At 33.9% G+C, this 23,639-nt stretch overlaps 1 protein-coding gene across 1 annotated transcript in view; it reads right to left on the reverse strand.

The window, feature by feature from the left end:
• Nucleotides 1–523: 523 nt before the first annotated feature.
• ANTXR2 (ANTXR cell adhesion molecule 2) overlaps nt 524–23,639 on the reverse strand; it is a gene marked incomplete at both ends in the record, with an annotated part of 141,577 nt that continues 118,461 nt past the window's right edge. The window contains one exon of the mRNA XM_079705053.1: nt 524–774. Within this exon, the coding sequence (XP_079561179.1) occupies nt 736–774 (39 nt within the window). The remainder of the gene's footprint in view (nt 775–23,639) is intronic.

Genomic DNA, 23,639 nt, shown 5'->3' on the forward strand with positions numbered 1-23,639 from the left:
GGAATAATGCTCTATTAATTTTCTTCTTTTCCCAAGTGCATAATGAAAGAAATGTGCCTTCAAAAACTAAAGGGCAAAATCTTGCTTGCTACTGATACCTTGAGGCATCCTGTCTACATTTTGTCATACATGTGCACTTTTCAGTGTTAGAATGACAAGATTTTCCAGGCAGAAGCTTCCCGGAAGGCACATCGTGGTAGAGGACTTGGAAGGATTTTGTGATCTGACACAGCTATAAGGCAATAGACTCCTTTATTTGCTTAGCCTGGTGGGAGATTTCATACTCTGCATTTGGCTAACAAGCTTGCCATGTAAACACACAAGTGCCATGTTTCCATGTAAAATGCTCCTTTCTCCATTAAAGCTTCACCAGGGCCAATTGTTTTGTGCTCCCTCTTTTGATATCATCTTCATGCTTTTGTTTCTTCCTCTTTTACACATTCAAAAAAACTTTCTTGTATAAACCACAGCATGTACATTAAAGTTCCTTTTTATTTTTAATGTCCTGAATCATGTGTTACCATTGAGTTTCATCAATTCCCATGTAGATGGCAGAACAAGAGTTTGAAAATGTTTGATGCAAGCAAAGCAGAAGGCAGAGAAAACATTTCCTGACTGAGAGGAATAAAACTGCTCTTCCAAAAACTTCTGAAATGCACTTTGTTTTCTTTTGGTTGGAAATCGGCATCGTGAAGATGTACCATCTTCATACTTCTTGGTCTTCCTGCTTTCCTTTTACTGAGAGGGAACTCGAGAGAAGTTTATGCACCGGCCCTAGGAAAGAAACAAATCCTTATTGAAATAGAGAAGTTACTTTAAAAAGCATGAAAACACCTAGTTTTCCTACTATGATATAACAAACGATTACCCAAGGTAAGGTCAATGTTAGGATGAAACATGAAGTCATAAGTTTTTTTCTTTGGGTCAAAGCATGATGGTTCATTCAGATCTTTTCCACAGCAAGTTCACAATGGTATGGTAAAATTAAAGTGAAAAAAACACTACGGAAAACAGAACTTTGTTATTGCTATTTAAGGAATAGCATTACTATCCGAGCAATAAAAATATCAAAGCCACAACCCTGTATGTTTCTACAATGTATTAAAATGGAAGTGTCCCATTTATACAATCTGGTGCTTTTAAAACTGATATAAAACTGGTGCTTCTAAAATGTATGCAGGAGAAGTGTATTTAAGAAGTCGTAAGAGATTGAGGATAAGAAGTCAGGGAGAAAGGGAAGAGATGCCATCTCTTTGTGATTCCATTTTATAATAGGCTTTTACAACAGATTTATTAGCAATCTTGTCCACTGTTGTTGATCATTTCTCACAACTGCACACCACCATTATGTGGTCTCTATAAATGGTGACTTTATTTGCATTCCACATTTCCAAAGAGAGTTTGCCATTCCAATTCCTTAGCAGTTCAATGAAGCTTGTTGAAACACATTGTTTCATATATAATTATAAATAATCTAAGAATTAGTTGAAAATAAAGTTTCCAATTAGTAATAAAAGATCCCCTTCTTCCCTCTCCTTGGTGTGACATTGCTGATGTCTTGTACCATATAAATCATGTCTAGATTCCTTAATAAGCCAAAAGGTAGCATATTGCTTTCTAATTTAGGGTCCAGATTATCAACCTATTGAGATTTTCCTATTTCTCATAATATCTGCTATCTAACTTCATATTTTAGAACTTCTCTTTATTTCCCTCTAAATGTGAACAATACATTTGTTTCAAATATCTGGTACATCCAGTGTACATGGTACATTCAAAAGGAACAACAAATATTGTTGGAGAAGAAAGCCGGGAATGTAAAAACACGATTTGGGTCTATTTTCCTCTCAAAAGTGACTGTTCAACAAATTTGGAAATTTCAGAAATTAATGAAAAAACAGAAAAGCATAAAAGCAAACTAGTTTACATTTACTCTTGCCTAAAAGGCAAATATTCATCAAATTATCTGTCTTCTAATAATTTTGGAGGTAACATTATTACTATAATTGTCAAATTTATTACTTACTTTGTTCCTAATGTCTACAAATAATATCTGTGCAAAAGAAAGTGGGAGAAAAGCATGGAGAAGACTACCTTAGAATGAGCTAAAAATTCCTTGGTAATGCAATGGTCATAGGTCATGTACTCAGACTGTATTTTTATGTTACCTAGAACCTTCAAAGAAGATTTTTAGAATGAATATTAAGTGAAAAGATACTCTTCTCCAGATTAGCTACATTTGGCATCATGTGCCAAGGAAACATTAAAAAATGTTATTCTCATGATATATCCCTTTTCTAAAAATTTTTTTCAGAGGGCAGGAAAATGACATAATTAATAAATATTTGGGCAAATCAGTAAATCAGTCCTTCTAAGCCATGACAGTGTGATAGTATAACTATACATACAATGAGAAATAGATTTTAACTATGAATATTAAAACAGTGATGAATATTAAAAATATTATCTTCTGGCAATTTTCCAGAATCAAACAAATATATGAGGAAATATATGAGGAATGACATTTTGACAACAAAGATATGCATTAATGCCATCTTTTCTTGTGTATTTATTATGGACCAAAAAAGTAAAAGTTTTTATTTTTCTGCATAATTTTGAAAAGAAGTTACCATGAATTTCTACTTTTATTTGCATTTTATCACTAATTAACTAGATTTAGATATAAGGCTCTTTTTCAGACCATTTCTGTTCCACACACCAGATTAATCTGGTGACACTGATTCATTTATTTTATGCAATTGGAGGGTTTAAAAAGTGAAATTCAGGGTTCACCTGAATTCTCAAAATCACTTCAACACCTAAATTATTCCAGACCTAAATTATTTTCTATTTCATTTGGTGTAGTTTAATTAAAGACCTAGCAACTCAAATGAAGAAAGCCCTATTGATTTTGACCCTGAGGTCCTTACTTCAGCTCTTCCAAAGCTTGGGATTAAGTATTAATCATCAGCTGCTGCATGTCTGTTGATTCAAGTACCCCAAAACCCTGGTACATGCAATATACACCCCCGTGTTTTAGCACACACATTGACAAAAACAACCAAACATCTCCTCACCTCCTAATCATGGACTCAGTGTTTTTCATTTTTATCAAGATCTGATAATGTTTTATTTTACAGGAATTTAGAAGTTGGTAACTTAGAGGAGTTCTATTCAAAAGTTACTTCCTCTGTTAAGCCTTTCCCAGCTGTCCCAGTCATGGGGCTCCTTCCCCCAAATTTCATCTCTACCACAGCCAAACTACATGACACCATAATTGTTTGCTTCAAGATCAATAGGAAAAGTAACAGTGGTTAACTCTGAGAGTTCCAAAGCCTGAATATGTATCCCAACTATTTTATTTATTGTTTTGCTTTGTTTTGTTTTGCGGTACACGGACCTCTCACTGTTGTGGCCTCTCCCATTGCGGAGCACAGGCTCCAGACGCGCAGGCCCAGAGGCCATGGCTCATGGGCCCAGCCGCTCTGCGGCATGTGGGATCTTCCCAGAGCATGGCACGAACCCGTGTCCCCTGCATCGGCAGGCGGACTCTCAACCACTGTGCCACCAGGGAAGCCCTCTGTTATTTATTAACCGTGTGACCATGAACAACTTATGGTTTCCTCATCAATAAAATGGGGATTAAAAACTGGACCTATTCATGACTTCCCAGGTGACGCAGTGGTTAAGAATCTGCCTGCCACTTCAGGGGACACAGGTTGGAGCCCTGGTCTGGGAAGACCCCACATGCCGCAGAGCAACTAAGCCCATGCACCACAACTACTGAGCCTGTGCTCTAGAGCCCATGTGCCACAACTACTGAGCCCACATGCCACAACTACTGAAGCCCGCATGCCTAGAGCCCATGCTCTGCAACAAGAGAAGCCACTGCAATGAGAAACCCGTGTACCACAACAAAGAGTAGTCCTTGCTCGCCACAACTAGAGAAAGCCCACGTGCAGCAATGAAGACCCAGCACAACCAAAAACAAACAAACAAATAAATAAATAAGAAATAAGTGATTAATCACAATTTAAAAAAATTGGACCTATTCTTAGGACTGTTATAAAGATTAAGTCTGTTAATATAGATCTATAAAGCACTTAGAACAGTACCTGGCACATAGTAAACTTGCAATTAAAAAGCAGATAGTTATTATCCATCTCCCCTCTATGATGTCATTGCACAGTGTCTAACATAGAGCAGACTTGTTATAAATACTCACTTAGAAACAAGTGGATGGATGGATGATATATAAAAGAATGAATACGTGATGACCAGACCTCTACTGGGGGAGGAGCCAGACCTTAAAAATGGGAAGATAGTAAAAGTATGAATTTGAGAAGGAAAAAAGAGATTACAAAGGAGAAAAATAAAACAGTGGAAAAGGAGAGAAGACAATAAGGAGAAAATAGAAAAGAGTAGTTCTAAAGAGAAAAGATAGATAAAGAATAATCAAGAAAAAAAGAAACTATTGGCCAAAGGAAATTTTTATTTAGTATTCCATCAGGTACCTTACTCCCAGGGGATTATTTCATGCTAGCTGCTACCATCCACTTACCAGAACATTCTAAAATCAAGGCAACATACCCTGGTTGCAAGTGGCTGTGATTAGGAGTCTGTGGCCCTTTGAATACTGCTCAATACTATCTTACAAAACCCATCAATATAATGCCAATTATGTTTAAGGTCAAGAATGTTAGGCTGCCATTGATATCATGGCAAGCAGTCTAGGCCAGAGCACAGCAGAGCAATTTTTATTCACAGGAAATGGGATATGACAGGGTTAACAGGTCTGCCATATCCTCGTGCTTACAATGCCTATACAATAAAAGTATGTTATCAAGGTAACAAGTAAAGTAATGTAAAATAACTTGAGCATACAACTCATCATTGGCTGGTACAGAATGGAAAATATTAGTAGTAATAGTGTTTATTTTTCTGAGACTATTTCACTTTAATTACAAATAATACAAGCTCTGAACATTTTTAAAAAGTTAATTGAATAGGTTAAAAACAAACCATTCAATGCAACCTAAATATACAGAAATATACATAGAGACATAATTTTAATACTTTACTCCCTATATAGAGTTTAATACTAGTATCAGGTAACAGGACTATATAGTCTCTAAAATAAACCACTAAACTTGTAATATGCTAAAACAATGAACACAAGATTTCTGCTAGCAAGAGTTAAAACAAATGTGTAACATTAAGTTTGCTTTATATTTTACAAAATACTTCAAAAAAATTTGAATTCAGGTGGCATAAGTGTTTAGGGAATAACAAAACATGTAATATAAAGCATAATTATTAATGTGGAGAAATAACATTAATTTTCTTTATATTTTCAAATTTTTAATTAAATTTTTAAAAATAATTTTCTTGACTTAAAATCATGCTCTAATCATGCATCTAAATTATAGGTAAAATCAAAGTATACTGTTGTCGTGATGCTTTAGGTAATGCCCATATTATTTATTCAATGAGGCAATCACTTCAACCAACTTGAATTTGGTATCATGCTGTAAAAGTCACTAGGTCATAAATTTCAACAATAAGAACATATAGCCAATGTAAAATTGAATTAAATGAGTATCCTTAGGACTGCATTAGTTTAAAAATGAACGATGTATGTAGTCATTCTTTTGCCTTGGGAATATAGAATTCCTTGGATGCAATGAAATAATTGTAAAATTTATCCATTTTATATGACATAGAGATTAGGAGTAAAATTTCTTAAATATCAAAAAAATTAAAGTTAGGTAGAACAAATAGAATTTAACTACTGACTTTAGATTATAGCCAAGTACATTTAAAGTACATTAATTTAAAAATTGTGGTAATTCATATAATGACTGACCAGGTTATAATTTACCTTCTCAACATATTAAACAACTAGGCAAATTAACTATAAACAAGATTACTATTGGCATATTTACCTACTTAAATAAGTTGTAGAATATTAGAATTATTTATATATTAATAATTGACATCATTGTATTGTAATCTAGGTATGACATTTTATTTGCCTAATAAAAATTATGGTTAAAAAGGAATAAAACTGCCTCCCATTGAATGTAAACCATATTATGCAACCTTATATTGAGCAACATTGCCTAATTAGTGAGCTTCTGTGGCAAGAAAAGAACTCTCATGCATTGCTAGGGAAAATACAAATTGGCAAAAACTATATATAAGCAACATATGTAATAATAGTCTTTAAAAGCTTATATTCCTTGACTCAGTAATTTCATGTTGGGAATTCAGCAAAGTATCTGTAAAGTAACGTATCTAGACAAAGATTTCAAAATGTTTACCATGGGATTTTTATAATGTGAAAAATATAATCAGTACATTTATATTTATTTCTGTCTCACAATCAGCAAATAATTAAATTATGATTAATCTAACGGTTATGTAGCCATTAAAACAGAAATTAAAAAAAATTTAAAGATGTAGGGAAATGATAAGTGAAAAAATGCCAACTTGTATATATATGTAATTATAATTATGCAATGTATATCGAAAGAGTAAAAGACAAGACTAAGAGACTACACCAAACATGCTATGAGTAGTGGAATTGCATACTATTTCTTACATTCTACTTTATATCTTTTCTGTATATTTATATATTTGATAGCTTAAAAATAAATTTTCAAAGACCAAATTCAATCAGCAAAAATGCAGCCTTTTCTAAACATCTACATTTACGTTTTTAAAAGTCATTACAGGAACCAATTGACTACTCTCAGGAATCATCACCATCTACCAACTATACCAAAGTTCTTCAGCATTCATTGTTCCCATAGGTCAACTCATTTACTTGTCTCTAGGTTGTCTTTTACAGTTAATATCCTGATGAACCCATGTGTATGCAGTTCTACTCAAGAGTGCGTGAGTATGGCAGAAGCCACTGATTAATAAATTTTATAATCCACAGTCAGCATTTTCATTTTTATGGTACACAATTCTAAGAGTTTTCATAAAATGCCTGTTCAAGCATTTGTCCAGGCTGCAATCAGCAATCTTATTTTAAAAAGTGTATGTGTGTGTGCATGCATGCATGCATGTGTGTGTACATGTGCACACGTGGCCTACTTCAAGACCTGTGCATACTGGAGTTGACTATATTTAAATAAAAATATAAGGTAAATCTTTAATTTTCATACAACATCAAACTTTCTAGTGACATGCATAATATCTAGGGTATATATATATATATATATATATATATATATATGTACAGACATGTACACACACACATATATATCTGCACTCAATCAACAACATAGAATATTTATACCTCAGGCACTTATCAATAATAATTTTTGAATCCTTTCTCTCCAGATCAGTTGGCAAAACTATCTTTGAAAGTGAGGTTCTAAGTGAAATGCTAGACATCGATTTCTCTAGGTCAGTGTTTTTTTTTGTTTTTCATATTATAGTCCATGAAGTCCTGGGGGTTCTACAAGGTGCATCGGGGACCACTATGGCTGGAATGGTGCACAAGAATGGAGCAAGCAGGCACATGTAAGCCTCCCTTAGTCCAAACCAAGAAGATGCACTCTCATCTACCCTTTAAAATTGCAGTTCAGTATAATATTTTGTTTTTCTTGACCCTAAAAATGTGGTTTGATACCTATTATTCAAGCTATTCATACTTATGAGAAGCCAGATCACCAGTAAACTGTCAATATAACTGGACTTGGTTTCTTTACTTGCCTTTAGAAATATCTTCCTAAATAAATCTATGACAACATTACAGCATTATCCCCTCAACTTTTGGTCATACCTAGAACTCACATAAATTTTGGTTACATACAGAGAATTTTGTAGTTTGGAAAATTGCTATTGAGGATGTTGATATTAAGGGATCAATTCTGAGAGTTCAGAGCTAGCTAGGAAAAAGCATGTCACTTCTGGTAAGCTCATGTGCTTCCCTTTTATTATATAATGCCAATTACGTAACTTAACCTTTCTCTTTGTGCCTTGACTTTCAAAAAGCTCAGATTTACATCATGTTCTAAAAGCATTGCTACTCTTAGTGTACATTTTCTGGTATAGCTATCTTAACTTTGGCCCATGATTATTTCTCTATTTTTATCCTTAACTTTTATTGAATATTTTTTCTCAATATTTCTCTACAGGTAGATTAGGTATAAGTAAATGGAAACTAATATATATTTCTTAATTCTCAACTTTCTTACTCACAAAGACTCCACACTCATCTAAACCTTTAAAACCCTCCAACAAATGTATTACCTCAACCTCTACCTTATACAAAAGATCATATAATGTCTAATTCCCTTCTTTGCTGTCTTTTCTTATTCTGGTAGGACTTACTGAGGTATTGTTCAGACAGCTGATGTCAAACAATGATTAATTTGAATTTAATCTTAACTAAGTTAACACAGATAATTAATATGAATTTGAAGCTTATACATGAAAGCATGCTGAAACTATACTATTCCATAAAATCCCAAAAGTTCTTCTGCAAGAATAAATCCCCTACGTCTAAAGACTGAGAGCTTAACTTCATTTTATTTGACTGCTAGGAAAAATAAGCACAATATGATTCTTTATAAACTATAAATGTATTTATATCCCAATCCATCTCTTAGAGCAGTGGTCTGTGCAGAGGCTTTACTCCATTACTCACCTTCCATCAGTATAAGAAGGAACAGAATATACCAAGGATACATCACAAACAGAACTCTAGTCATAACAAAGGCTAAACTCACAATTAGAACCTGTCAGTTTTAACTCCACTTAAGTGATTTTCAGGCAACACCAAGTATCTATTAGAGTAAGAAGTTAATTGACGTTTCATTGTTGGCAATACCTTCTCTTAGGTCTCATAATAAGAGACCTAAGAGTAAGAGTGGAAAGTTGGTGCCCAAAATAAAAATGTCCAGTGCTGTTACTGTTCTTCAGTTAACTAAACCAAGAGATAAAAACTAGACAACAGTAGGAACCAATATATTTGCTGTTGGTTAAGTATATAGACCCCAACTCTGTTGCAATATTTGAAAATTGATTTTGCCAATTCATTTTCACTGTGGCCAGAGTAGCATTAGCCAGAGCAAGTACCACATTTGCCATCTCTTGAGCATTAAAATTCTGCAGGCATTAACACTTGCAAGCTCCTTTACTAGCTATCTGCACAGGATATATTTCACTGCTATAACTGTAATAGTATTATGCTCACCTCATAAATATCCATTGACAAGCCGAAGCATACAACTGCACTTTGGTTTAGAGTTTTCAAACACAGATAGCTGATTTATTTATATCTCCACTTTAAAAAAGAGTTTACTAAACCTTCATGCTTTGTGCAACAGTGAACAGTGATTCAAATTTAAAATTGTATACAAAGCAAAGATACACAAGGAAACAAACACAAGACAATTCAAGAGGTCCAGGAAATCTCAAGTATCAGGAAAGAATGTTGACTTGAAAACACAATAGGCTCTTTGAGTGAAGATTTCCTGTAGCAACTGGAGGTACAGAGTGAAGAGAAGGCACCTACTATTCTCTCTCTCTCTCTGAATGTCAGAAATTCTTGAAAGGTTTACCTCATTTTTTTTAGTAAAAAGACAAGTTAGTAGTCCTTACATATTTAATACTAACAGTATAATAGGACTATGTGCAACTATCAGCAATATATACATATACAAACATATACATATGTACATACATATACACACACAAAGAGAAATATATATACATATATATATATACATATATAATATATAAAAGAATCTGTGTTATCCTCTGCTTTAAAAAAAAAACTGAAATATTTTGAGCTGAAATATAAGTTCCATATACTTTTTTCTAACGGAAGCTCAACCTATAAATGTTCCACCTTACAGTGGGGACAACACACCATATGGATATTCATTTAATGTCATGAAGGGAAGTACTGAGTTTGCCTGATAAATTCACCTTCAAATTTTTTTCCTCTTCATTCTCTTATGGCATCTGAAAAATGTTAGTGACTATATACATACTGTTAATATTTATTTTGCAAATAGCTATGTACCTTTATTTTTTTGAGATTCAGGCATATATTTCGCATTTAATGAAACATCTAACTCATGCTTCATAATAGTAAGATATGAAGGCTAAAATTGCCTTCACTAAGTGCAAGGCAGAACCCTCCCAAAAGCTGGAGACATAGCAGGAAAGCTGAGAGAGACCCCTATATAATACATGACATTTTCCTTGAGACTAAAGAAATAGTCAACTGAAGGCTAGGGAGAAAAGCAGGAGGGTAGTGAAATAATTACCTTTTCAAAGACACATGGGGCCTTCCCTAAGGGAAAGGAAGCAGCCTATTGAAGATTTGGGGAATGGCAAGAGGAACGAGAAAAATAGCCTGAGGGACACAGGGCCTTCTTGAACCACATGTCAGTAGCCTGTTGAAACCTGGGAGGAAGAGAACTGAGAAAGAGCTCTCCAAGACTCATGGGGCCTTCTGAGAGTGCAAGGAACAGGGCCAGTCAAAGACTATAGGCAGGAAATCAATATGGAAACAGGTCTCTCAAAGTACAGAAAGTGGTGGTTGGTGGGCATAAGGAAGATATGGTCCTTGTAGCTGAATAGCAAAGAGAACTCCCTTGCAACCAAGAAGCACATAGGTGGGTTGTAAAGGAGAGAGAGTCAGAGACAGAGACAGGAAAAGGTAAAGAAAGAGAGCTCTGTTAAAAGAAAATCCCTGATCTTACTCTCAAAATTTTGGAAAGCAGTAGTGAACTAAAAATAATGAAGTTGGCAACAAACCAAGACCCAGCTCAACCACAGATTAGCAACATGACAGAGGAAGAGTACACATCTTTCTAGAAGTAAATATTATCTAGATTAGTCTCTATTTTTTTTTTTTTTTTTTTTTTTTTGCGGTATGTGGGCCTCTCACTGTTGTGACCTCTCCCGTTGCGGAGCACAGGCTCTGGACGCGCAGGCCCAATGGCCATGGCTCACGGGCCCAGCCGCTCCGCGGCATGTGGGATTTTCCCAGACCGGGGCACGAACCCGTGTCCCCTGCATCGGCAGGCGGACTCTCAACCACTGCGCCACCAGGGAAGCCCCCTAGATTAGTCTCTATTTTTTATGACAGTGTCCAGCATAAAATCACAAATTATGGTACACACAAAGAAGCAGGAGAATATAACCCATAATCAATGGAAAATACAGTTAATATAGGCAAATCTGCAATTAATAAAAAAGGACTTTAAAATAACTATGATAAAAATGTTAAAAATTCAATGAGAAAGGTGGACAGCGTGCATAAAAATATACTGAATTTCCACAGAAACTTTGAATAAGAACAAAATAGAAAAACTAGAGACAAAAATGTAATACCAGATATAAAGAATGTTTTTGATTCATGTAAAAATATAATGAACATAGCAGAAGGAAAACTCACTGAATTTGAAGGTAGGAGAATAGAAATTGTTCAAATTGAAAAACAAAGAAACAAATAACTAAAGAGAATCTGAGACCAGTGGGACAATATCTAATGGTCTGTCACATGAGTAACTGGTGTCCCAGAGGAGAGAAGAAAGAATGGGGAAGAAAATTTTGAAAAAAATAATGGCTAAGTATTTCCTAGAATTGATGAAATGCATAAACCTACAGATCAAAGAAACGTAATGACCTTAAGCAGGATAAATACATAGAAAACCTTATCAGGGAACATATAATAAAACTTATGAAAGCCAAAGAAAATCCTAGGAGTATACCTCTCTGTCCCTCATCATCCCCCAGCTGAAGATATTCTGTACAGAGAAAACAACTGTAAGTATGACAGCCAACTTTTTATCAGAAACAATGGAAAATACAAGACAGTGGAACTCTCTCAAATGCTAAATTGGGAGGAAAAAAGTCAACCTAAACTTCCGTATCCAGAGAAAACACCACTCAAGAAGGTAAGCAAAATAAAGACATTTTAAGACAAGCAAAACCTGACATAATTTATCTGCAACAGGCTTCAACAACCATGAGTGCTAAATGAAGTTCTTGAAACTGAAGGAAAAGACACTAGATGGAAGCCTAGATGTGCAGGAAGAAATACAGAGAAACATAAGTAAATATGTGCATAAAAATGAAATATAAATATATAAAAGAAAATTTCCTTATGACACTGATTACAAAAATAATAATATCAAAATTAGGAAAAATATATTATTGAATTTATATCTTATGTAGACTACAACATATGATAATAAGAGCACATAGAAATAGAGGGGTAAATGGAAGTTAGGCCATGGTAATAATTATATATTATTTTAAGCTAGTATACTATTGTAGACTGTGAAAAGTTAAAGAAGCATATTGTTATCTCTAGAGCAACCACTGAAAAAGAGCACAGAGGTATAGTTTAAAGAGATAATAGAGGGGATGGAATAGATTACAAAAAAAAAATTATATTAATCCAAAAGAGAGCAGAAAAGGAGAAACAGAAGAACAAAGAATGGGTAGGACAGATAGAAATAAAATACAGTAGACAAAAGAACTGGAAATAAATTGAAACAAATGAACTGGATACATAACCACATTGACAAAAGAACTACTTCGAGTGACTTAACACAGTATTATGTTTGTATACCAACTACAGAATATAATTTAAGGATAAAGAGACCAGCAAAAAATGTTTTATTTCATTCATTAGTCTTAATTTTACTAATACTATTTTATTATTAATTTGTACCTATATATATTATAGGATAGAGCAAATAAGTATTTTAATATTGGTAAGGCCAAGATTTTTCATGTAAGAGAAAAGGGATACAAGTATAAATTCAAAAACATTCACCATTAAGATCCTTTAATGCTAAATCAGAATTAAAAGTATACCATAGGGCTTCCCTGGTGGCGTAGTGGTTGAGAGTCCACCTGCCAATGCAGGGGACACGGGTTTGTGCCCCGGTCCAGGAAGATCCCACATGCCATGGAGCGGCTAGGCCCGTGAGCCATGGCCACTGAGCCTGTGCATCCAGAGCCTGTGCTCCACAACAGGAGAGGCCACAACAGTGAGAGGCCTGCGTACCGTAAAAGAAAAAAAAAAAAAAAAAAAAAGTATACCATTAACTCATGATTTTTTCCAAACTATTGAATTTCCTAGTTCTACCTGCTGAAAATGCTTAGAAGCAATGAAAACCCAATAAAAATTAGCACCCCTAGTATCCAAATGTGTTCTCTAAATACCATTATCTACTAAAAACATCTAATGTTCCTTGGAGTTCAATGGTTTATTCTACTTTTGAAACAGAAAACGTAAAAGATGAGTCTGGGACATATTATGCCAAAACTAAAGAAATTTATCAAAGACTAACGTGCACCATGTCAAAAATATATAATAATCAATATGATGAATCAGGCTTTTACAATATGGTTTCTCTGATCAAACTTGGCATCACAAATAGTAGAACAATCGGTGTGATGTGTTACCCAGTGCACAGCATCACTTATGAATAATCCATTCCAAAAGAAAAAGGTGATTCTGAATCACAGCAAGGGGGTAGAGAATGTCAGTATATATGATCATGTGTGTGGCAGGCCAGTGCTGGAGGTGTTGTAAGTTTATAAAAATGTTCAGGTGGCATAGAGCAGAGATTATAAGGAGGTCAATGAAACTATGACTATCTGGGAAAGAATAATTCTGGTAGAGAAATCAACAAGTGCAAAGGCCCTGGGGTGAAAGCGTCTTTGACATATCTGTAGACAAGTAATCCAGATAGTGTGGCAGGAGCAGACTGAGCAATGAAGAAAGTGGAAGATAAAGTCAGACAGGAAGCAGAGAGCCTATGATGCAAAACCTTGTAGCAGTAGCTGTTATAAATTCTTTTTTAAAAGCCAAGTTACTAAAAGTAAACATCTGGATCCCTTCTCATCTCTTTCACAGAAGACTGAGATAAGATGTTAAGTGATTTACTCTTTGAAGTACTTAAGGCCAACACACACACACACACACACACACACAAACTTTCTCTCAGTCTCTCTCTCCCACACACACTCAACAGACAATCAGAATAAAAACCCAAGCTCGAAACATTCTGTCAAATAATGGCTAACTTAGATAAAAATTAATCCATATTAATTATTTAATTATTACTTAATCCATATTTGAATTATGTATTTAGATAAATGTGAGACAAATCCAAATGAAAGGTTTATTATATCACTACTCTTCAATCAGGTGGGACATATATAGAATAAATTAGTTGACTCAGTGTGGAAGAATGATGCATGAAAATATTAATTTTCACTTGAGTATTTCTAGACTTAAAATTTTAACCTCAGTTGTTAACATCAGAGAGCAAAACTTTTACATGCAATTCATTTGTCTTTTTCCTAGGAAATTAGGCATTGAGATATTTATTTGTCTTATCAAACTGCTTTAGGCACATTTAAAGAGAAACACTGAATGCTTATACATCATTATCACTGAAAAACATTTATTGAGACATTTTACTAATGTATACGATCCTAGGAATGCAATGATTTCTCTCTACCTAAGTTTAGCTTCTAAGAATTAAATCCTCACTTTTGGGACTCTAAAACAGTGTTTTTTGTCTGGTTAAAAAAAAATTAATACCTAAAAACATGTTGATGAACTCAGCCTGCACATGATTTCATTAGCTATCTCTACTTAAAAGTATTCACAGCTCTTTGGGTCATTTGTCAGAGAGCCAAATTCCCAGTTAATTTGAGGCTAAGACCAATCATTTAAGAGCCTCTTTCAAAGAAAAACAAATATTAAAAACTTCAATTTAAGTTTTAAAATTAATACTTGATGGATAATACCAATTAAAAATACCTTAAAGAAATGTACAGTTTTTAAAGCTTCATTTTGAAGGGTAATTATAGATAACTTTCTAGATTATAAATGAAAAAAATTATTAAAAATCTACCTAATGCTTTATCTGGAAAATTAGTTACTGTGATGCTGTTTTCTTTCAGCACAGCAAGTATTTAGTGAACTCATTCCAGGTATTCAGTCCTAATGTAAGACATGCATATGTATTCAACTTTTGCACAACAAATTTATGCTTTAGGTATATTTTTTAATATCTTTATTGGAGTATAATTGTTTTACAATGGTGTGTTAGTTTCTGCTTTATAACAAAGTGAATCAGTTATACGTATACATATGTTCCCATATCTCTTCCCTCTTGTGTCTCCCTCCCTCCCACCCTCCCTATCCCCCCCCCCCACCCTAGGTGGTCACAAAGCACCGAGCTGATCTCCCTGTGCTATGCGGCTGCTTCCCACTAGCTATCTATTTTACGTTTGGTAGTGTATATATGTCCATGCCTCTCTCTTGCTTTGTCACAGCTTACCCTTGCCCCTCCCCATATCCTCAAGTCCATTCTCTAGTAGGTCTGTGTCTTTATTCCTGTTTTACCCCTAGGTTCTTCATGACATTTTTTTTTTCTTAAATTCCATATATATGTGTATGCTTTAGGTATTTTTATTACATTTGGTAAAACCAATTTTAAACAATTGCTGCACTCATTTTTATATTTAATAATGACATACAAATCCCCAAAGTCAGGATTTCATTTTGAGTATTTATTACAGACTAATATTTAGATGTATGATATCAGATGATATATGCTTTTCTATAACACATAAGTAATGTGGATTAAAATTCTTCACATTACACTTCTACATTCTAAACTGCTAGAGCAGCAGGCAAATGATTACAATTACTGCTAAATTTATACCAAGGAGAACAAAACTTCAAGCAGCACCTTAAATCCTTTATACTAAAATTAGGTCAATAACAGCATAAAGACTATCCCTGCTTTTATGTGTACATGCAAGTCTGAACGTGCCTTTCATATATAGCCACAGGGATTTATATTGCAAAGATAGATGCCACTGTGACCCAGATGTCACTTCATTTATCAATGAGTATACAATGGCACTTAGTGGGAATCCCTTGCTTTTCTCACTATGAAAAGAAATTAAACATGAATTTTGTCCCTTGACCAATACAGACATTCCTAGCCTAAATAACAACTCAACTAACAAGACTGACTCTTAAAATAATTGAGGTAATATTAAACCATCTCTAGAGAAATTATCTCCCTCAAATGGAAAGAATAGACTTTCAAAATTTAAACATTTATACACAGATAAACATATAGATACATTCAAATAAGTAGACAAACATGATTGTGATAGTGTTTCAGAATACTAATTACTTATTCATGTGTAATAAGTTACCTCTATATACAAATGACAGTTTGCTTCTTTGGCCATAGAACTCAAAAATGCTGAAGACATGTACATTTAAGAGTCAAACAATTAAAAATGGTTGGATTTGATTATTTAATTTCCATTTGATTGTCTACATGTAATTATTCAACATAAATCCCAGATCCAGAAACTGGAGTTTAGGTCTATCTACAAGTCAGGTATTGGGTCTTGTGTTAGGGTAAATAGATGATTTACGTATGGTTGGATATGTAGATAGGTAGATAGATATTGATAAGACAAATAGATAAATAGATAGGAAGATATATAGATAGACAGATGTGAATATAGAAATAAATTTTCAGTTAGCTCAGAAAAACAAATTCTGATATTCAAAGACAAAATGATTTTCTAAGTTAAAAATAATATAATTAGCCTAATATCCTACTACAAAATATAATTAGATTCAGATGATAGCAAAATTTGTTCAGCAGTATAACAAATCTTTTAAATTTTTTTAACAAAAAAAAATCTTAAGTATTTGTTTAAACTCTATCTTCTTTCCCAACTATTAGTTCCATGATCGTTTTTTTCATTATGATTTTGTAAATGCTTAGGACAGTGTTCACCCTACAGTTTGTGTTTAAACATATTTTCTGAATTAATGATAACTACTGGGTTTGAAATACTAAATTTGATCTATGCAGCTAACGTCTCTCTAAAACATGTAATTGATATTCATAATAGATATTTATATGAATATTGAGATAGTTCAGTCTAACTACATGATGAGTAGTAAGCTATAAAATAAAAGACAGTGGTTCACTTGCCTACACATATAAACACAAAACTATAAAACTACACTTCAGTTTTTGCTAACTGACTTGTAATTAAGCAATAGTGGCAATCGTTCCAGGGCAAAAGTCTTCCTGGCTTATTTTGTGACATGGATATTCAAGCAGTCCTAGAGGTCTCCTTTCCTATATGTCAGCCCAATGCTAGGCATAATAGGGAAATGGCTGAACTGGAGGATAGAAGTGTTCTAAGCTGGAAAACAAGTAGGCATGAGGGAGGAACTGAACATGATATCAATTTTAAATAGAGAGCAGATGGTAGGAAGTGAGGTCTGCTTCAGGCTTGAAACCTCCAGCAGGCAGAGAAGATAAAAGTATGTATTCTGAGTCCATTATTATTCTTAGATCTAAATACAACACATGTTTGACAAGCAAGAAGTGGTCATCACGAGTAACCTAACCACATGTAAACATGTCATGAAGTACTGAAATAGTAAATCAGTGCCCAATTAATTAATTGATTTTGTGGGTGTTTATTTTCCCTTATGACTCTGTTATTCCCTGTCAAAGAAACCAGTATTTGAAGAAACATGGTGTTTCTTCACACAAGTGGCATATCACTTACTATCTCTACGTGTGTCAATAAAAATTCCAGAGACCAAGTTATGTATCAGGAGGAATTATTCTATATTTTCTGATTACTAACATTAGATTTGAAAACAATACAGCAAAATTCATGCAGGTTTCCCAAAACACATATTTTTAAAACCCTCTTAAAATTGATGACACTTGCTGACAAATGTGAAAGTTTAATATTTAGTTGATACTGAACTCTTTATCAACAAGTAGAGATTTGGGCTTGAAAAGAATGAAATCATTCTTTAAAAGAATAAAATATGACTTGATAAATCAATTACAGTTACTACTTATTTAAAATTAATGAGAAAGTCTTTAATCTTCAATGCATTATTGGAGTTGTTCTTCTGTTGGTAAGAGATTATTAGAAAAGTATTCATTCTATGGCAGGACTGGTAAACAGAACATTCTTCAGAGTCAGGAACATGAAAGGAAAAGGCAAGAAACTGCCTTTTGCAACTGCAAAAAATCTAGTGTTCATAAAGCTTGCTTTCTTTAAGTTCAGTCTCTGTCACACTTTTAAAATATGACAATGAACATTCAATCCCAAAACCTTGCCATGTTTCTTTAACTGAAACAAAAGAGAGGCGCTGGTAGTCATGCATCCGTACAACAGCACAATGAAAGCTGTGCTGAGCTGTCATACTCTAACCTACCATCCCACCATTACAAATAGAAAGGCTATGTGAGATGACAATGTAATGTGTGGTTTGAATGGCATCCCTGAGAAAAATCCAACTGCAGCAGCACATTTTTAGATTTAAACGAGGAAGATGAGTCATTCTAAATATATATCATTGTACTCTTTCTTCAAAGTCAATACCTATCTTTAGAACTTAGAGAAGACTGAATGAATGAAATATGCTTGTATTGGCAAACCCCAAACCTGGACAATCATATCAGCATTTTTATTCAGTCTCTACTGACAACATCAATGCACCTTGCAAAAAGAAAGCCAGATGTTCCTCCTATATGGTGCTAGTAAAAGTCTGTTTTACAGACTTAAATTATATTCACTGTTTCTCTTTTTTTCTAAATGATGATGGCATTGAAGCCTTTGATAATGAAGAAAACATATTTTTATGTGGGTTTTTGGTACTTCTAGCTTTAAATATACAACTTAACATATGTTTAAGACAGAGCATATGGAAATAAGAAAAAAAGCAAATCTGAAATCCGGGCACAAATTTTACTTTATAGTAATTTCAAATCATACCAGTTATTGAGACTCAGAATCAACAAAAATATAATCTCTTTGCTAGAATCATACTAACCTTCAAGACTTAGAATTTCCACAGTTGATATCTCATTGTTCAGGTTCTACAAAATTCATCCCAGATTTTAAAAGGATTAGATCAAGAGAGTCCTTCCCTTTGTGTGACTTGGGGTCATTTTCTTATTGAGCAATATTAAAAATAACACCTTTACAGATCAGCCACTGAATAAGTTAATTAGCAGCAACCAATGAGTACTACCAGTGTTAACAACTTCCATCTATCCACTTAACTGCATTATTACAGAGGTGATGTCCATGAAGAAGTCAGTACTGAGCAAAGAAAAATTTAACATCCTTCAGCAGCTATCTAGACAAGAAGAAATTTTAAAGCATTTTTCTTTGGTTGCTTTTCACTTTTATGAGAAAAAGACAAATTTTACCTAACAAAATGATCTTACAATTTACCACCAATCACTGTGTTCTTAAACAATCACTTCAATGTCCTATGTTCTTTACCTTGGGAGAACTGTAGACTTAAAATTGATTCAAAATTATGGTTTTGGAAAACTTTCAAGATGGACAAAGGTCTGCTGAATTAACAATGATTGATATGTGTTGAATAAATCAACCAATATTTTTAAACGAGAATTTGAATACAATTTATTTAAGAATTAATCATCTATTTATCATTCATATTTTCTTGTGCATGTGTTTGAGGGGATTTAGTTAACCAGAATATTTGTTACCAAAACATAGCAATCCCAATCATGTCTATTAAAAAAATGTTTATTAAACCATGTCATCAGTGAGCTAGGAGTGTGTCTAACTTGATGTCCGAAGGTTGTAGTTACAACCTTATCATTTTACAAACCACATGTCAACTTCCATCTAGAAGTTTTAGCTTATGTGGCTGCAAAGATGAGTGAGACTGTTGCCATACTGAAGCAAAAAGAGATTTGATTTTAAGCTTAGAAAGGAAAATGAGAATTTTTAAAGATCTGTAAAGACTTGCATGTGAAAGTAACAATTTTATTTTTAAAATATTTCAATTTCAGCAAATGTGGAGACAGCTAAACATAACATGTCTGTAGATATTTTTAAATGAACTAAGAAGTTCAACTGTGTTTCTTATATGGAAAGGTGCTGTGAGGTTACCACAACTTATAAGTCTTTTGTCTTTTTATTCTTATGCTAAGCAAAATGCCTGAGTTGGGAGTACATGCCACCTGTTTACAAGCAGGAAAAAATAAGTGGAAAAGTAGAAGCTAAAAAACAAAACTGTCATTATCCCACTTCACACCTCTTAGGATAGCTATTATCAAACAAACAGAAAATAGCAAGTGTTGGAAAGGAGGTAGAGAAATTGGAATCCTTATGCATTGCTGAGAGATATGTAAAATGGTGCATTGTGGAAGATAGTATGGCAGCTCCTTTAAAAATTAAAGATAGAATTATCATGTGGATCCACTGCATATGTACCCTAAAGAATTGACGGTAGAGAGTCAAAGAGATATTTGTACACCCATGTTGACAGTGGCACTATTCACAATAGCCAAAAGGTAGAAACAACCCAAATGTCCATCCACAGATGAATGAATAAACAAATATGGTATATACATACAGTGGAATATTACTCAGGCTGAAAAAGAATGACATTTTGATACAAGCTACAATATGCATGAACCTTAAAAACACTTTGCTAAGTGAAATAAGACTGACAAAAAAGGACAAGTATTGTATGATTCCACTTTTATGTGGTACCTAAAATAGTCAAATTCATAGAGACAGAAGAAGAAGTATGGTTACCAGAGGCTAGGGGGAAGGGAGAATGGGGAATTATTGTTTAATAGGTACACAGTTTCAGTTTAGAGTGTTGAAAAAGTTCTGGAGATGAACAGTGGTGACGGCTACACAACAATGTCAATGTACTTCATGGTACTGAATTTTACCCCTAAAAATGGTTAAAACTGTAAATCTTATGTTATACATATTTTACCACAATAAAGAATTATTATTTACAGGATTTAAAAATCAACTGAATTATTACCATAATTTATAGATTATAGTGATAGATGAATTCAAGATATAAAAAATCAAGGGGCTTCCCTGGTGTCACAGTGGTTGAGAGTCCACCTTCCGATAAAGGGTACACGGGTTCATGCCCCGGTCCAGGTAGATCCCACATGCCGCGGAGCGGCTGGGCCTGTGAGCCATGGCTGCTGAGCCTGCGCGTCTGGAGCCTGTGCTCCGCAACGGGAGAGGCCACAACAGTGGGAGGCCCGTGTACCACAAAAAGGAAAAAAAAAATCAAAAAGTTCTCATAGACCAGTAATAATTGTTAGGAATATTATGGAAGATATGTTTAAATAAAAATATTTATTAATTTACTTTAAAAGATATAACAGACTTTTATTATACATTACTAATATGTGGTTATCTATGTATATATTTATCATAATTATTTTATCTGTCATGATAGTCAATGCGTTTTAATGATGGCATGAAAAAAATAATTATTGCTTAGTATTTTTGCAAGAATTGAATTTTGTATATATTACTATCTGAATCCCAGTAGAGTGCTAACAAAGTCTTGACTATATGCAATAGTTGGGAATAAGTAATTCAGAGTGGAACAATTATCCTCGTAATTGAGACTGGGAGACAAAGGTGCTGCTGGTTTTCCCCTAGCTTCTGTTCTGTTCCCTCAGCCATTCAAGTTGGCCCTTCTCCCCTATTTGCCTACCATCTGCTGGACATAGGTGACAACCATTGGGCTCACAGACTCGGCCATCAAAGACAAAAATATAAAGATTCTAACTGTTAATGAAATAATAAAAGTTTTCATTAGTTGTCCTTCACGTTGCTGCCACCACTAATTTCTCCAAATGAGACAGGACCCAGTGCCTCGGACCGGAGCAACTACTATGGCATTTCTTTCTCCTAGTGTTAACTTTGCAATACCACTGTGATTCTGAAGACCTTTCCAAACTGATACATGGTTAAATATCCATAAAATAGTAAAGCAGAGAAACCAGTTACAATCACTTTTAAAAATATAATTTGAACCATAACCAACTATATTCCACATGAATATAACCAACAGTTTTCTGACAACAACAGCAATGAGAATTATGACTAACCATTATACAATTTAGTCCTTATTTACCAAGTGCTTTTCTACGGACTTTGTAAGCACTGGGGTTATTTAATCATCACTCCTATGTGGCAGATATTAATATCCTGAATTTATAGATGAGGAAACTGATGCTTGGAGAAGGCAAATCCTTTACTTAAAAGTTCATTGCAAGTAAACAGCAGCTCCAGACCCAGGAGAGTCAACCTCTAACACCCATAATCATCACCACTAAAGCACTAATAAAATTCTGTATTTTGTATATATGTATAGATCTTCTAAAATTACAATAGAGATGATGAAATATTACTGGATGGGAATATAGGGAAAATGCCTACATTTATGAAACTTAAATCCAGTGAGAATTCAGAAATTAAATACCTTATAAATTGAATCTGAAGAACGTTATGAAAAGAATTATAAATTTTTCAAAAGGAACTTATATGAGAGAGACCTTACATATTTATGACCATAGAAAATGAACTCAGATCTTTAGCACCTGCACAATACAAACTAGTATGTAAGGATAGGTGTGGATCAACTACATTAAATCCTAAAGCTCTAGTTACTTTCCATTTAGGATGGAACTCTTTTCAATAACATACTCACATTTCTATCTTCCTACACCAAGTTGTCTGCCCATGTTCTCATATCCAAGACAAAGCTTCATAATGATGAATATCGATGATTATACCAGAATGTAGTCCAGCAATGTCCTTAGGGCATTCTAGGGAATGTGAAGCTGCTTCTTCTTACATTAAACAAGTCCGATTGCAGTGTTTGTCTGAGCCTTGTGTCCATCAGTTTTCTCATTCTCTTCCTTGCAACTCCTTCCTCTCATTACTGTGATATATCCACCTTTCGCAGCCCCTGCCCCCATCTCTACTGTAAGGCTTCTAATTTGCCACAGGTATGGAAACCAGATAACTAAGTCCGCTGAAAGTAGGTATAAGGTAAAAACAGATAATAGTTTAAATGAGCTGGGACTCTTCCACATCTATTTTTACTGATCAGATAATTATTTATCTATTTACTTCCATTTACAGCTCTAAAGTGTGTTTTAGGCATGAAAGTTGCTGATCTATTTTTCAATGCCATACAGTTTAAAATGATATACTCTCAGAAAGATTCTACAGAATAAATTCAGTACACTGATTATATGTTCCATACTCTTCCTACATATCACTGTAATATTCTTAAGTCTTGATTTCAACACATTTACCAAAATGGAGTTCAATTCAAGCAGTCTACCAAATCTAATCAACAAAACCAAACTTACATTATGTATATTCTCTGTCATAGAAGAAGTGTTCATATATTCAAATTGTACATAATTTTTCTCAACTCGAAAATTTTGCAAATGTGCTTTTTTGTATTTCCTTATTTAAATACTTGGTTTTAACCTCGTTTGCATATCACAGGCTGAAAGTAAATAGCTATTTTATATATATATATATATATATATATAATTTTTTTTTAAGAGAAAGCAAATGAGTAGGCTTAACTTTATAAGGGTTGAAGTCAGGGACACCAGCTGCAAATATTTTATCTTTTCCTAAATTGCACTTGTGCCAACAGTGAGTAGAATAAATGCTCTAGGATCTCTCTCATTCTCCCTCTCTCTCTTTCTTTCACTTTTACTCCCTCTCTC

The sequence above is a fragment of the Hyperoodon ampullatus genome (genome assembly GCF_949752795.1).
Source record: "Hyperoodon ampullatus genome assembly, chromosome: 1".
In the NCBI taxonomy this organism is placed as follows: Eukaryota; Metazoa; Chordata; class Mammalia; order Artiodactyla; family Ziphiidae; genus Hyperoodon; species Hyperoodon ampullatus.